Source organism: Petaurus breviceps, unplaced genomic scaffold (genome assembly GCF_028583685.1).
Source record: "Petaurus breviceps papuanus isolate PSGF00001 unplaced genomic scaffold, PetGlider_PUasm1.0 90925, whole genome shotgun sequence".
NCBI classification, from domain to species: Eukaryota; Metazoa; Chordata; class Mammalia; order Diprotodontia; family Petauridae; genus Petaurus; species Petaurus breviceps.
In genome coordinates, this window is record NW_027187380.1 from 22851180 (window position 1) to 22868720 (window position 17541).

At 39.2% G+C, this 17541-nt stretch overlaps 1 protein-coding gene across 1 annotated transcript in view; it reads left to right on the top strand.

Annotated features, from left to right (window-relative positions):
- The window catches only part of FAM20A (FAM20A golgi associated secretory pathway pseudokinase), a 65680-nt gene that overhangs the window by 31182 nt on the left and 16957 nt on the right, over positions 1-17541 (top strand). Inside the window, exons 2-3 of the mRNA XM_069076555.1 lie at positions 16304-16488; positions 17452-17502. Coding sequence (XP_068932656.1) covers positions 16304-16488; positions 17452-17502 — 236 coding nt within the window. The remainder of the gene's footprint in view (positions 1-16303; positions 16489-17451; positions 17503-17541) is intronic.

Genomic DNA, 17541 nt, shown 5'->3' on the forward strand with positions numbered 1-17541 from the left:
GCTTACCTACTGTTAGGTTGTTATTGTTTAGTCATTTTTCAGTCCTGTTCAAATCTTCATGACTCCTTCTAGGGTTTTCATGGCAAAGATAATGAATTTGCTATTTCCTTCTCCAGTTCATTGTACAGATGAGGAAACCAAGGCAAACAGGATTAAGTGACTTGCCTAGGGTCACACAACTAGTAAGTGTCTAGGGCTGAATTTGAACTCAAGTCTTCCTTCTTCCAGTCCAGTACTCTATCCATTGCACCAGATTTTTTTTTTCTGTGTGTGTAGGCAAACTGGCCATCTTTTGCCTCAATTCTTCCCTAGCCTTAATCACTGAATGGGTGTTGCCTCAGACAAACTGAGACCTAGGAAAGACCTTAGCTTAAAAAGACCACGGTTTCCCACTGCATCCAGGGCCATCGCCAGTCATCCTGACCTATGTCCTGCCACTGGATTCACATGACTCCAGAGGAGAGAGTGAGGCTGATGACTTTGCATAGCTCTGCCTCACTTAAATCCAATTCACTTGCAAGTCAAGACATCACCTTCCTGATGTCATTGGTCTTCTTTGGGAACAAAGTAGGAACAACAACAATACACTACACTAACTGCCCTCTACCTATTATAGTGGACAGCAAAATGTACTGCCTAAACTGCCCACTTGTACACTCAGGATGATCAGGAGAGAAAAAAAGGAATTATGCTGGCACCCCCCCACAAAAAACTAAGCTCTAGACCTCATTCACCCCCTTCTTCTTCTTCCTCCATGACTTTCCATTGTGCTTTTGGCACTCTTCTCTATTGTTAACATATTCCCCTTCATCCCAGATCTCTTCCTTTCATATTTCTTGCCTTCTGGTGTTCGCTGAAACCTAGCTTTCTCCTGAAAGCATCATGGGTCTTGGTATCCTCTCCCAAGCTGGCTGCCATTTCTCTCACATTGGTCCTACAGAGGACATTAATAATGACATTCTTTGCTTTCTGCTGCCATTTTCAGGACTTTTTTCTGCCAACATCACAGCCCTCTCTCCTTTAAAGTCCATTCAGTTCTTTATTGGACTTCTAGGCAACTCTCCTTTCTCATTAATAAGTTCAGTACCAGTCTTCTCCACCCCAGTCCCTGCCCTTTTTATATGTCCGGGCCTCTTAGTTCCTCAACTTTTTCATCTCCCACAACTGATTTCTCTAATCTACTACTGATAGGAGTGAACACTGAACATCATAGCCAGCCTTCTCTGAATTTGCCCCATAGGCAAGAATTCCTATTTATGGCTCTGCATTCAATAATATTTTTTACAAGCTCACTCTATCCTTCACTGTATGTATATCTGCAAGGGATACACATTGTGTTTGACTCAGTCCTGAGGCTGATAATAATAATAAGGCTGAGCTGAGCCAGACATGGTACAAGATTAGTGAGTCAAGTTCCCTGACCTCACAAATACATTTGCATGGGTAAAGGGAGTGGCTGTACCTATGAAATTACAGATTCTTGAAATATTAAAGTATAGGTTAAACACAAGTAAAAAAAATTCGGAGTTTTCAGTCTCTTCTCTTTTTTTGGTGCTGCCTTCTTAAAAACATCATTCTTTTCCAAATATATTCCTTCTCACTCTCTTACCCAGTGAGCCATACCTTGTAACAAAGAATTTGAAAGAAAGGGAGGAAAAAATAGTTCAGCAAGACCAACAAACATGCTGAATGTATCTAACTGCAGCCTTTCACACCTATATTCCTCCACCTCTTCAGTGAAGGGAGAGAAATGCATGTTCTGTGTGTGTGTGTGTGTGTGTTTCTTATATTCTTTTTTTAAAATACCTTTCAATTTTATATCACATTCACTTCCAAATATATCTCTTCTTCCTTCCCTTATTCAGTGAGCTGTCCCATTTAACAAAGATTTTAAAAAGGGGGGGGGAGCAGTTCAGCAAAACTGCTGACGACATCAACCATATCTGCTAGTACATGCAATATTTTACATAATGGACCCCTTGATGTGCAAGGTAGGAAGCACTGAAAAGTCAACAAAATCCCCTGCTGACTTATCATTCCATGTATAGTGCAATGTACCTCCTCCACAGCCAGAAAGCTAAAAATTCAGAATTATTTTTCTTTAACTCCAATAAGGGATGAATCCATATGTAAAGCAAATTTTTATATTTTATTGCATATGAAATCGGTGTACTTAATGCAAAATAACTTTACAAGTACAGAATGGGGAAAGTGTGGTTAGATAAAAGTTTTAAGGCATTATAGTGGACTGTGGATACAACATGAGTTGACAGTATGTGTGACATGAAAGTCTTAGGCTATGTACAAGAGAGGCATAGTCACCAAAATAAGGGAGGTGTTGGTGCTATTATACACTACCATGGCCAGATCACTCCTAGAGTATTCTGTTTACTTTCTGGGAACAATACTTTAGGAGAAACCTTGTACACCCAGTCTGGTGAATAGCCTTAAGACCATACCTGATAAGGATAGCTAGAAGCAAATAGAATTTTTTAACCTGTAGAAGAAAAGTTCTAGGTAAGATATGATATTTGTCTTGAGACGGAATCTCATATTGAAGAGGGAAATTTGTTGTGCTGTTCCCAGAGGATAGGACTGGAAAAAGATTAGAAAGACTAGTAGATTTATGCTTAATGTAAGGGGAAATTTCCTAACAATTTAGACACACAAAATATTAGTGTTAGAAAGGGCTTCTGAGACCATCTAGCCCACTGGTACCTGAATAAGAATCCCCTCTACAATATACACTATTAGAGATCATCAAGCTTCTTCCAGAAGTCCTCCTGTGAGGAGGAACCCACTATGTCCTGAAGTAACCCATTCTACTTTTTAAAAAATGAATCTAAATCTATTTATTCTTGACTTTCATCCATTTCACCTATTTCTGCCTTCTGGAGCTAAAAACACTGCATTTAATCCATCTTCCACATGACAGCCATTCAGATATTTAAAGACAGCTTTCACATCCAACCCTACATCTCTTCTCTGGGCTAAGTACACCCAGTTTCTTTTAACTGTTCTCATGTGACATGATCTTAAGAGCCCTTCACTCTCTTGGTTGCCCTTTTCTAGATGTTCTGAATCTTAATTTGTCAATGTCCCTCCTAAATGTGATGCCTCTAACTGCACACAATACTCCAGATGTTGTATGACCAGCACCGAGTATGGCAGGACAATTACCTATTTAGTCCTAAATGTTACACTTCTCTCAATTCAGAGGTAAAATGTAATTAACTTTTACCATATTAAACTGCCAATCTATGTTGAGCTTGCATTCCACTAAAACCCTCAAATCTTTTTCAGATGAACTGTTATCTAGCCATACTTCCACTGTCTAGTATTTGTAAATTTGATATTTCAAACTCAAGTGTAAGACTTTTATTTCTATTAAATTTCGTCATACTCAATTCAGCCCAAGTCAAGATCTCTTTGTATCTTGTCATTCAGTATATTTGCTAACAGACTTGTGTTATTTTTCTATGTGATAAGTTTACCTTTCATCTTTTTATCCAAGTCAAAGGTTAAAACGTTAGAAATGGAGAGGACTAAGCACAGATGCCCTCAGAATTCCACTAGAAACCATTCTCCAAGTTAATATCGAACCATTAATGATCATTCTCTGGGTCTGGCTAGTCAACCAATTCTGAATCCACCTAAGTGACTAGCCCACATCCTTCTGTTTTCCATAGAAATATTATGAGTTTGTCAAATGCTTTGCTAACATAGCATCCCTTCTAGTTTATCTTCCCAACTCAGCCCTCAGAATTGTAGTTTGGACATCCAGGAAGGGTGACTAATGCAGGGTAAAGGGTACTCTGTGGGTCTATACCACTGATGGTTAGTCACTAGGCACAATTAGCTCAAAACAAAGACTTTACCAAGATGTTATAGTAAGAACATAGTTGTAAAACTTTTCCTCTGTAAACATAGGGGATGCTTTCTCACTGAAACACACAGTATCAGTATTAAAAAAAAAAAGTGGACACAGATTTCAAGTGCTCTGGTAATAAGGGAATATGTGTAGCAAACACATTAGGCTAAGGCAACTCACACCTCCAGTACTATAGGGCTCCAATTCCTACATCTTCTAATAGAATCCTCACCATGCCTTCCCCCTATGGACACAAGCTGGGAATTTCCTCTGCTGGGAAGGCTATTCAGTTGGGCTCCCAGAGTCTACACTCCCTTGCTGATCAGCTCTCAATTGTTAGGGTATTTTCCCCCATGAATCCACAATTGTCTCTATTCTATGCCTTCCATAGTCAAATTCCTTGAAACTGCTTCCTACCTTGAATGTTGTCACTATCTAGAGAGCACATGTCTCTGCACCACTCCCACCCCCACCCCATACCCTGCCATGGACACCTTGAATTCTCTGAATTATTTGATAGTCCAGTCTACTCATTTCGACAAAAGTGCCCCTGCTAAATGTGGGCAAGTAGCTCTTTTGTAAGACTCAATGGGAAGTGGAGAAAGAGAAAATCCCCTCCCTTCTACCCCCATTTCTGCCCTCTGGGGGAGACATGGGGAACACATTCCACAGAGTTGTTCTCTGCCTTAAACTCCGTGAACACTCTGACAACTTCAAATTTTCTCCAGTGCATGGTAGCCTTAATTTTTTAAAGGGCCTCTAGTGGGGTGTGGCTGACCTTTCTGAAATCAATGGCCATCTGCCCTTCCAACCTAATCAAAGAAATTCTTTCACATGTTATAAAAGAATGACAGTAGTAAGGCATTTCTTTGTACTCTGTTATAATGCCCGTTATTTTTTGTGATTACATCAACTACACTAAAATCTACAAAAACTATATCTGTGTTATTCCTCTGATATATCGGTCTAGAAGAGTTTAGAAGATATATCTTCATGTTGAACATTAGTCGTGCTGCAAAGGATTATAACCAATGGGCTGAAAACTAGTGTTTTTTTGAGCTCTGAATTCATAACTCCCTTGAATACAACATTATTTTCCTAGTATCTATCTTTGAATGTGAAATGCTCAACTGCAAACTTGTAAACTCAACTATCAAAACTAAAAGTTCTATTTGTTAGAAAAAAATTGGGCAAATTGTAACAGATGACCACATATAATTAATATTAAATGCATTCAACATTTTTTTAAAAGATATATCTAATAAGAAAGAAATTAGGTTAGTCTGTCATAACCCATTCTTTTTTTAACTTTTTTTTAAAATATTTTATTTTCCCCTATTACATGTAAAAACAATTTTTGCCATTTGTTGTTTTTAATTTTTGAGTTTCAAATTATATCCCTCCCTCTCTCACCTCCCTGCTCCTTGAGACAGTAAGCACTCCAATATAGGTTATACATGTACAATCAATCATGTAGAACATTTCCATATTATGTTATTTTGTGCAAGATTAAAGGAAGGAAGGAAAGAAGGAAGGAAGGAAGGAAAGAAGGAAAGAAGGAAGGAAGGAAGGAAGGAAGGAAGGAAGGAAGGAAGGAAGGAAGGAAGGAAGGAAGGAAGGAAGGAAGGAAGGAAGGAAGGAAGGAAGGAAGATAATATGCTTCAGTCTGTATTCAGACATAAGTTCTTTCTCAGGAGGTAAGTAGAATTTTTCATCATGAATCCTTTGGGATTGCCTTGATCATTGTATTGCTGAGAATAGCCAAGGCATCCACAGTTGTTCATTATATAACATTGCTGTTACTATGTACAATGTTCTCTTGGTTCTGCTCATTTCACTTTGTAACGGTTCTAGGAAGCATAACCTGTTCTTGATGTTCCCTAACTATCCTTTTAATATACATTTGAGAAAGTTGCTAGGAATTTAAATCAAGGTCATTGATCTTATATTTTGAATAGCCTTCTCTCTTCCTTTTGAAAATGGGTGTCTTTATCTTTCTCCGGTCCTATGGTCCCTCTTTTGTTCTCTAACATTCAAAAAACACTGCCAGTCATTCAAAGTCAGATACACTTTTTTTTCAGTACTCCAGAATGTATTCCTTTGGGCTTGATGACTAAACTCATCAGTAGCAGATAGGTGTTCTCTCAGTATCTCCCTAATTGTCTTCAGCATCAGGCCACTTGTGTTCTATCTTTTCCAGTCCAATGATCATCAATGAAGAGAAAACAGAAGCAAAATAAGCATTAAACACCATGCCCTCTTTTCATTGTCTATTATCATCTTGCTCATCCTGAGCAGTGGTCTTGTGCTTTCTTTGATTGGTCCTTTGGCAGAGATTGTGTTTCAGAAGATGTCCATATAATTGAAGCCTCCCATCATTTATATATCATGCCTTTGTTTCAGGCCTGTGATATTTTCCAGGAACTCTTCCTTTTTTTCCCCTCTTTCAGTCCAAGTGGTCTATAATATACTTCAATGACAATGTTGTTTCTGTTTCTATCTCAAGTGATTATAACCAAAATATTCTTCACTGTGCTTTCTCGCTCTGATTCCTATATTTCCTCATGAGTATATCTTCTTGGATATATTATACTAGAGATGCCCAAATAATAGTGAGTTTTATTGGTAGTAGGCTGCCCATTGCTAAAAATTAAGCGGAGGATGAAAACTTGTGAGATTGTAGAGCAGATAGCTCATTAAAAAATTGGAAAATGTTTAATGAAATAAATAAAAACACAATATAATAGATAATGTTAATCTGTGATTGTTCTAAGTATATGGCTCACAAAGACTGATTCAATTGTTATGAAGATTTTTTGTTACATTGTTACAGGTTGGACTAGATAACAGGTGAGGTCTCTCTCACTTCTGATTCTATGATTTTTTGTCATTTTATGGAGGACAGCTAAGTGATGCTGTGGATAGAGCACTGAGCCTGGAGTCAGGAAGACTCATCATGTTCATGAGTTAAATCTGGCCGCAAACACTTACTAGCTGTGTGACCTTGGGCAAGTCACTTAACCTTCTTTGCCTCAGTTTCCTCATCTACAAAATGATTTGGAAAAGGAAATGACAAACCACTCCAGTATCTCTGCCACAAAAACCCCAAATGGGGTCAAAAAGACACGACTGAAAAATGACTGAACAACAACAACATGAAGGCATTATACTGGATTATCTTCAAAGTCTGAAATACTAAAATTCCAGGTCAGTTTGGTCCTATATGCCCCAACATGTTAGCTGGAAATGTCTATATCAAGTCTTGGTCATAAATTATTAAACTTTACCCACAACCCAAATTCACAGAAAATGACTCTCAACTGCCCTTTCCACTATATATAATCTGTGACATTCCTCTAGGACTCTCTTATTATTTCATCTTTATAATGATATTTTGCATTTGTTAGTTTTTTTCCCCCATTAGAGTCAAGCAATTGTAGCAAGTTCATTGAAACTCTACCACATGAGTCTTGAATTACAGAAAGCCAAATCTCTGAAAGGTTTTCTGTCTCACCAATGCCAATGATTTACTCAAATAGCAGCTATGACATTTCTAGCTAGCAGGTGGGGAAAATAAAATAGTCACTGCTGCATCTACCATTCCTCTAACTGAAAGGCCTACATAACAGTTCTTTCTTAGATCACCACTAGGGAAGAGAGAATTCATCTATTCCATATTTCTTAATTACATTTGGTTCTATTTAGCAGCCAATTAATTAAAATGCTTTCCCTTACCATGCAACAATCAGACAGGAAAAAGAGAATCTTAAGTGGGGAAGGAAAGGTCCCCTCCATTGAACATTTCTGGAATCAGGCTCACAAAACTTGTACATAGATATTGTGGCAGGCAGAGAATATTGTTTACCCTCTAAGGACTGGGTTCTCATTGGTCTTTCTTTCTATTATATACACAAGGACCATAGTAATTCAAAGAAAAGAAGACCTAAAAGATAGCAGAATTTTCGTTAATTTAATGACTAATCTTGGTTCCAAAGGACCAATGATGGATCATATTTTCCTTCTTCAAAGGAGATGTAGAACACTACAGGTACAAACTGCTGTCTATGTCTTAAGACATAGTTACTCTATCAGTCTGTTTTGTATTGACTTTTATCAGTCTCTTTATCAAAAAGAATGGTCCTGTGGTGGGAAATTGTTTAAAAAAAAATTTTAAGATGTATTATATCTAGGGGCGGCTAGGTGGTGCAGTGAATAGAGCACCAGCCCTGGAGTCAGGAGGACCTGAGTTCAAATATGGCCTCAGACACTTGACACACTTACAAGCTGTGTGACTTTGGGCAAGTCACTTAATCCCAACTGCCCTCTGAAAAGCAAAAAAAAAAAGATATATTATATACATACACATATACATAGTATATATACATGTATATTGTGTATCTATTATGTGTATGTATGTATATATATACATATATATATATACAAATAGATACGTGTCTGTGTATTCTAAATAGTCTACAAATCTTCGACCTCTGTCATTTACCAATCTATGAACTTTAGTCTACACTCACATTTGTCTTGAAGTTACTGAATATTAAAATATTGATTTTTTTCAAAAAAAACAAAATAATTCATTCTTCATGCATAATGACTTTACAATATTGTGTAAATAACATTCAATATGGATGAACCAATAGGAAGAAGGGTTTCTATGCCCTAGAGGCACTGGCCTAGTAGTGAGTTTGACATTTCAATAGCTGGGGTTTTTTTTCCCCCTTTACAATGTCCTTTCTCTCCTTTCCTGCCTTTGAACACGTACTAGTTCTGTTGTTCCCACTTAATAGCTGAGCAAAATGATGTTTTTCAGGTCCTTGTCTCAAGCTATGTGGTAAATGAAGAGGAGGACTGGGAGGATTCCTTAATCTGTCAGTGCTTCCTAATCCTCTTTCAAGCCTCTGAATAACTCAGTTCACCTTCTCTCCTTGAAGCACTCCCAGCACCTGGCTAATAAACACTACCCACCTTCAAATTGTTTCTGCCCCCAATGGATTCAAGAAAAAAAAAAGAGTATTTATTTTTAGCACCTTCCAGACGTTCTCATTTTCCCACATTTAAAGAGCAAAGGAGGAGCAAATACTTGCCTAGAGCAGCCAAAATGCCCAGCCCCTCTGCTCCTACCCCACCCTCACATTCACTGACCTGCTATGCATGGTCCTGTCTGAACAGGAGCAGAATTTAAAATAGCAGTTTTCTAAAGATCCTCATTAACTTGGCTGCTATTACTGTTTGTAGTCTGTTCTAAGTGAACTCACAGAGGGTTCAGCTGGATCCTAAGTAATCAAAAAACATTTAGCACCTACTATGTGTTTGATACTAGGTTAGGTGATACAAAGAAAAAAATCAAATGATCCCATTTAATTAAATAGCCAATTAAAGGGCTCAGCTTACATTCTATCAGGGGAAATAGTATGTATACATGTAAGTAGAAACAACATGTATACATATAAAACATATGGAAAGTAGCTTTTTTGTAGGGGGGTTGAGGGAAGAGGCTGGGAAAATTGAGAAAAGCCTCATAGGAGATGGCACTCGAGCTAACTCTTGGAGGAAAAAAGGAATTCCAAGAGGCAGAAATGAAGATCCAGTGCGTTGCTCTCCCAGAAGAGAGGACCATCAAAATTGTCATGCCGCAGAGAAGTCAGAAGGATGAAGACTAAGGAAAGTCCATTGGGCTTAGCAATTAAAACATCTCTATTAACTTTGGAGATTAGTTCCAGTTGAATAATGCAGTCAGAAGTCAGATTGCAATGTCTTTTGAATCCTAAGGTCCTTTGATTGGCGTCCGATTTGGAGATGCCAAAGAGCACTAATGATCACATTTAGTGGCTTTAAAAATGGCAGACAAAAATGTTGCTTTCAAATGTGGGATGGTCCTAAAGGCTTTTGCTTTTCCCTAAAAGCACAGTTACTTTGTTATTACCCAGAAGAGCAGTCTTTTTTTGAGATGTCATCAGCTTCCTGGTCTGTAGTCTCCATGATAACCACGCCTAATTGGTTCTTGCTCTACTCAGTGTGATCTAAAATGTTTAAATTCTATGCCACAGTCACCTCATTCTTTAAAATGTTAGGATGTTAAGGATAGTGACAGTCAATCACCAAAAAGAGACCCTTTCCATGTTGCCCCCATGTTGTTTCAATTTAGTTCACTTCAATGAACATTTATTTATTAAGTACCTACTATGCACCAGTACTATGCACATTGTACTAGGCTCTAGGTATAAAAATATCCAGAATGAAACTCTTTTCTCATAAGGAGCTTGCACATATAAGTTACGAAGGAAAAGAACAATACAAAGAAATGTTCATCCTTCCAGTTTCAAAGAGGATCAGTAACATTATGGGTGTTGTCTTGACTTGCAAATGAATTGGATTTAAGTGAGGCAGAGTTGTGCAAAGTTGTCAGCCTCACTCTCTCTTCCTGAGTGGCAGAACAATATCCCAAAAGGCCTGGTGATGCAGAGTATGGCCTTGGTGTCTTCAATGCCTCATCCCTCCACAGCACCTGCTTCAGCTGCCTTCATGACGATTGGAACAAATTGTTCTTGTCCACCCATACCATGGGGGGGGGGGCAGTCTTCACATATGTGGGGTAAACATGCCCCTAACTTACTGACAGGTTTGAGGCCTGTCAGTTACCCTCAACCTGGTTTGAGACAGGTGTGGCCACTGCACATGCTATAGCTTCTTGGAGTCACAAGTGAGAGTTGGGTGAATGTGGACACCAACAGTGGATGAGCGTCCCTGAAAAGGACCTCCCGCCAGAGGTGCGTGTCCTACTGAACACCTCTACATTCCATATTGTGTGTGCATTCTAAATAAAAAAGTAGAGAGGAAGGGCACCAACAATTGTTGGCAGAGGGTAGGGGGCACTCATGTAGAGGGTGTCATTTGAGCCAAGTCTCGAAGAGATCTACAGATTCTGAGGCAGAGGAGATGAAACACCATGTATGAGGAATGGTAAGAAGGCTAGTTTGACTGAATCATAGTGTACATGAAGGAGAGTAATGTGTGGTAAATGGTAATGTTAGGATAATGCCAGTGTGTGAGGGGCTTTAAATGCCAAAGAAATTTTTATTTGGTTCAAGATCAGTGCTACTTAATCAGGAATCCATGAACTGTCTCTTTTAAAAAATATATTTGGATAACTGCATTTCATTATTAATTGCTTTACTTTGTAAGTCTAAACATTTTATGTTCTTAAAAAAATTATTCCAAGAAAGAGTCCATAGACTTCACCAGAGTGGCAAAGAGGTTCATGACAGAAAAAGATAATCCCTGTCCTAGAAATAATAATGAGTTTTTTGAGAGGGAATGAGATGAAGAGGAGATGGTCTAAATTGTGTTTTAGGAATGTTCACTTTGGCAGCTGTGTAGATAGATCAAAAAATAAATTGCACTGCAGAGAAACTTGAATCAAGGAGAACAATTGGAGAACTATTAGAACAGTTCAGGTGAACATTGATGAGGGCCAGAGCTAGGAAGTGACTGCACAAGTGACTAGAAGAAAGAGGTCATGATTGTGGGATCATGAGGGATCAGAATTCCTGCCTTAGTAAGGAGGAGAAATGGGAAACAATCTCAGTGATTCTGAGATGTATAGAAGGGAAGAAAAAGTGTTCATGGAAAACAGCCTTGGTTTTTTAGTAAAGTAGTCAGCTGTAGAGGGTTGGGGGGAGAACTCAGGGAGGAAGGCATAGGAGTGTTAAGGAGAAAAGAAGTTTAGAAAAGCCAAACCAACTTTCATAATCTCACTTAGTCTCAGAGAGGTTGACTCACAGCTAGTTTGTATCAGAACCAGTATTCTAATTACCTCTACTGACCCCAAGAACAGTGTGTTGTTTTGTTTTTCCATTTCTTTTGCTGTTCAGTTGTTTTCAGTCATATATGACTCTTCGTGATCACTTTTGGGGGTTTTCTTGGCAGGTAGGGGAGTGGTTTGTCATTTCCTTCTGCAGTTCATTTTACACGTGTAGAAAGCGAGGCAGAGAGGGTTAAGTTATTTGCCCAGGATCACATAGCTAGAAATTGTCTCAAGCCGGATTTTAACTCAGCTCTTCCTGGCCCAGCACTCCATCCACTGAGCCACCTTGTTGCCTCCTTTCCCATTTTACCATGCTTCTATTTTATCTCTGCTTCTATGAAAACTCTTAGGAATAATTTGCAGACAGAAAACCTAACTGGGATTTTCTAGAAAGAGAAACTTCTTCAGTTTCTCAAACCTCAAATTTATGTAAACTAATGTAGCCCAGGATACCCCCTAACACACAAATTCCTCAAAGTTATCCCAGACCCAAGGCATACCTATGGGTAAATATCCCCTCAAAACCACTACTCATGAGCACCCACCAATGTTTCTTTTACTACACTAACAAAATGTAACTAGTTTAAAGCAAAAAATACTTTAAAAGCATAGGAAGAAAATTCTCTTTCCCCTTCCCATCCCATATACATAGAGGTACACTTACAGCTTTCCGCATCACTGGTGGGAAAGGGAACAAACATGCCCAGGAAACCTGGGTGGGAGAATATCATATCACTGTCAGGTATACTCAGACTCCTAAGTCTCTGTCCTCCCCTCAGGATGGGAGCCCTTTCTGCCTCTGATGTGGCTTGCTACTATAGGGCTACTTCTTTCATTTGGTCAGCTGGTGGGTGAAATGGATAGACTACTTAATTAGATAGATTACCACCTGCCCCATTCCTGTTACCCTTCCAGTCTTCTCATACACCTGCCATCCGCAGCCACTACACTGAGATCCAGTGACACTGGCCTCCTGGCTCTTCCTTAGACAAGACTCCATCCCTTGACTCCAAGCATTTTTACAGATTATTTTCCAAGCGTGGAAAGTTCTCCCCCCTGATCTATATGTTCTGGCTTCCCTGGCTTTCTTCCAGCTAAAATCCTACATTCCACAAGAAGCTTTTCCTGATCCTTCTTAGTTGTAGTGCCTTCCCTTTGTTGATTATTTCCAATTTGCCCTGTATATGGCTTGTTTGTTCCTGGCTCCTTGCACATTATCTCTCCCATTAAATTGTGAGCAACCTGAGAGCAGAAACTATTGCCTTTCTTTGCATCCCCAGTGCTTAGCACAGGACCTGGCACATAGTAGGGGTTTAATATTAATTGACTGACTGACCCAGGCAGCTTGCCAGAGAAGGCCTCAGACATTGTCATTTTAAATTCCTTTATTTCTGCCTTACTTACATACCCTAACTCTACAGGTAGCTACTATCTGATTTGGTGTTAGTGAGTGCCTTTCAACTCCTACCCATTCCTATTATGCCAATATGGTCCATGAAAAGCTCACTCTGGGAGCTAGATTGAAAAGGATTAAGTGAAACTGGTGAATTTTGCCCTATTTTCCTGCCAGCTATATAGTCCCTACTCTCTCTGCACATGTCATGTTTTGGACAGTTAAGCAATACAATTTTCGGATCACATATATTTGCTACTTATGCTTTCTCAGCTTCAGAAAAGGAGGAACATAACCAGAAAAGGGACACTGGCCTGGCAGGCAGAAAAGAACCTCACACAAATTCTGTAAATGATTATAGTCTTGGAGTCACAAAAGCTACTGCCAAGCCCATCTGAAAACTTTTTCTTGCCCCAAGCCTGTTCGGAGAGAAGTATTTCATTTCTTTGAGTATCCCTGCCTGGTGATCCAATGCAAGGATTGTGGGTAACATCTGAAAATACTAAATTATGAAATTAAACACCCTCCATCATTAGCATTTCACCTCAGAGGGTCCTCAAGCCTGGTTACCATGCAGCCCATGAAGGTGAGGAGAGAAAGCAGTCAAGTAATCTGTCTCAAGAAGGCCCAGCCACCTATTCAAACTTCTAGTCAGTGACCTGACATTATAGTAGTTTGTCTAGCCCAACAGTTCTCAAAGTATGATTCATAGACTCCTAGGAATCCTGAGATCAAGGGATCTCTCAGGTTAAAACTATTTTCATAATAATACTAAAACAGAATTTACCTATAAAATACTTTACCCTTTTCAAGTATATATCTCTATGAAGCTAGATTCTCTTTGCATACTTTGACCAAAATTATGTATCACCAAAAAATTGAATGATTCAATTAAAGAGATTAAAGAGATTTGCAAAAATATCTAAAACTATGCCACTCTCCTCACTAATTTTTTTAATTTGGAAAGTACAATTATTTTTCATTAAAATGTTATATATAATAACATATATAATATAAAATAACAAATGTTATTTGTGTTAACATGTAATGTGTTTATTTTAAATGAATTGACACATTTTAAAACTATTAGTTTTTATTTCTTTATGGTAAGTATTGGTAGATATAACCCAAATAAACAAACTCTTTGGGTTCTTCAATAATGTTTAAGAGCATAAAGGGGTTCTGAGACCAAAAAGTATGAGAAGTCCTGGCCTACTCTATGGAATGGAAGTCATAGTTAGAAGGATCTTAGAACTCATCAAACCCCATGATTTTTGTCAACAAGCAATCACAACTTCACAAAACTTACGTGAAAACCAGGTTTATTACAAGAGAACTAAACATGCATGTGGAACCCAAAGAGTTCACAATCCATACAGAAATTTGCATATTTATGAAACAGGACAAATGAAGGAGGAAGAAACCAAATCTCCACCCAAAGGGATGTGGCCTGGAAGGAGAGGAAAGTGCAGTGAGGTGGGAAAAGGACAAAACTCCTTCTGAAGGGGAGGAGCAAGGTTATGGCAAGAGCCATATTCCTTTCCCTTGGCCGCTGCTAGACTATGAAGAAGGATGGCCTGCTTATCAGCAGGGTTGCTAGCTGCACAGGAGACTGTCTGGCACCTGTCTTGACTCCCAAGGACATACAGGGAGCCCTGCATGGGATGCTAATAACTAATTGTGTCAGTTGTGGGTGTGGGGGTCTGGAATTGGTTTTGTCCTTGACACATTCAGGGCCTCCTGCATGCTCTGGGTCCAGTGTTTCTGGAAAATATGGCAGCTCAAAAGGACAAGTTCATGGCACCCCTCAACAATGCTTAACATTTTACAGATGAGGAAATTTAAATTTTGCAAGATGAGGAAAATGACTTTCCCAAAGTGTCGCTCCTAAGAAAGGTAGATTTCTCTATATGTATTCAACTATATCTCCCACTAGTTCCCAGCACAACCCAGGCTTAACTTCTCAAACATGCTGTGCCTATTCCTTCCCTCATCTTATCTCTCCACCAATCAAAATTCTTTAAAAAGCAGCTGAAGACCCTCTTCCTACACAAAGCCTCCCCTGACCATTCCATAGTGGTCCTTCACTACCCTGTGTTTATATGTGGTGGTGTTTAATCATTTTCAGTTGTGTCTGACTTACCATGATTCCATTTCGGCTTTTCTAGGCAAAGATACTGGAGTGGTTTGCAATTTCCAGCTCATTTTGAAGAATGGAAGCTTAAATAATTTGCCCAAGGTCACAGTTAGTAATTGTCTGAGGCCAGATTTGAATTCAGGTCCTCTGGACACCAGGGCCCACATTCTATCTACTGTGCGACCTAAATGCCCCTTTGCCCCAGGTTTATAGCCTGAATCATAGACTATAATTGATTTTAAATGAAATTGCATTTTATCTGTTTATTTCATGTGTGTACCATCCTGTCTCCCCAAATAGATTGTAAGAAGGGTGTGTTGGTAAATATTTAACAACCAACTCACCAAAAAGAAAAAAATTACTCATGGACACACTTCTAAGTTTAATCTGTATTATCAGTATTTTTTTCATCATTTACTTAAGGCAATCAACAAAACAATAAATCAAGCCCTGATTTGTAGCCTCTGTTGATTTTCAAGTTATAAATGCTTGCATTGAAAATTTAGCAATATCTAGAGTTGAGTCAAGCTGATTTCAGCACACTATTGATTGTAAGCCATTGAAGGCAGGAGTTTCTGTTTTTTTGCAGCTAGGTGCGACAGTGCATAGAGAACTGGGCCTGAAGTCAGGAAGACCTAAGTTCATATCTAGCCTCAGACACCTTAACTGTGTGACTCTCAGCAAGTCTCAACCTCTGACTCAGTTACCTCAACTGTAAAATGGGGAAAATAATAGCACCTACCTGTCAGTAATGTTGTGAAGATCAAATGAAATAATATTTGTAAAGTTCTTAAAAATACAGTATCTGGCCCATAGTAAGCACCATATAACTCTTTCCTTCCTCCCTTCTTCCATCCCTCTCTTATCCTGTTCCTTCCCTTCCCCCACAGTGTCCTGCACAGTGATGACCACATAATAACAAAGCCTTTTTGGCTCTTAGTGATTAATCTAGCTCTGCTTCATCCAATGGTCATCTTGTGGTTCTTATATGACCTATATTCATTCACCTCAGTTTTAGGACATAAAATATTTAGAATTTGGATCCTCAGTCCTCCCGTGAAAAGTCTTAGTATGCTCTTTCAGACGTCACAAGATATACAAAGAGAAGCTTAACCAGACCTCCCCAGAGGCTCCACTACAGTTCCAACATGAGGCCAGCTGGGTCCAGTTCCACCTGGGCATCAATCGCCATGGATTGTACTCCAGATCGAGTCCTACCATTAACAAACTCCTTCATGACATGAGGCACTTCCCTACCATCAGCGCTGGTGAGGTTTCCTGGAATTAACCAGGTTTTTATCAATTTCTTATCAATGGGGTTGGGACATTTTTCCCAGGGCCCAACAACAGCTTAACCATCGAAGGGGAGCTACTTGAGGCACCTTATAAAATAACCGTAACCCATTATATTGTTAGAATGCTTTTTAGCTTTTAAGAATTATCACCACATTTTTTAATCTTTTATTTTCACAGCTGTTTCATGCGGCAGAATGCACAGTGTTAGAGTTGGAAGAAAATGTAGAGATCATGTATTCTAACTCCCTCATTTTGCAGTTGAAGAAACTGGGTCCCAGGGTGGGGACGTGATTATCTCATCATCACACAGCTAGTTAGCCACACATCTGGAATTCATCTCCAGACAATCAGTGCAGTGTTCTTTCTACAACAAGCTACTGCCTCCTAGGTATAGGGAAGGGTTTTGTTTTTGTGTTTTCTATGTTAGAGAAAAGGAAATTGAAACACTGAGAGGCAAGTTCAGAGAGTGTTAGAATTATATGGAACCTGAAAGATCTTCTAGTCCAGTCCCCTGATTTTACAAATGAGGAAAATGTAGCCCAGAGACATGAAGCTACTTGCATATGGACACATAACTAGTATGTGGTAGACAAAGGATTAAAATTTGGATCTTTTGACATGTCCTAGTCTGGCCACCATATTTCCCTAGATGAAAGAACTTGTCAGAGTTCACACAGCAAGTAATCAAAAAAGATGAGAAAGAATTCAGGTCTTCCTCAGTGCTTTCAGAGGTCAATCACGTGTTCCATTGAGTTACAGAGTCTTGAGACTACGAGCAAGACAGGGAATTAGAGACCTCTGAGGATTATTGGCAATTAGGAAGACAAGTCATATCCCATTTTCCTTTTGGAGTCATACAAATGTGCAAGTGGGTCAAGCAGGGATGTCTGTTAGGTAGGCAAGATTGGTCTCACTCTGCTTCCTCTCCTTTGCAGATTACAGTCAGGATGAGAAGGCTTTGCTGGGGGTATGTGACTGCACCCAGAGTAAGTACCACACTCCCACCTCTGTCTGGCCCCCCGCTC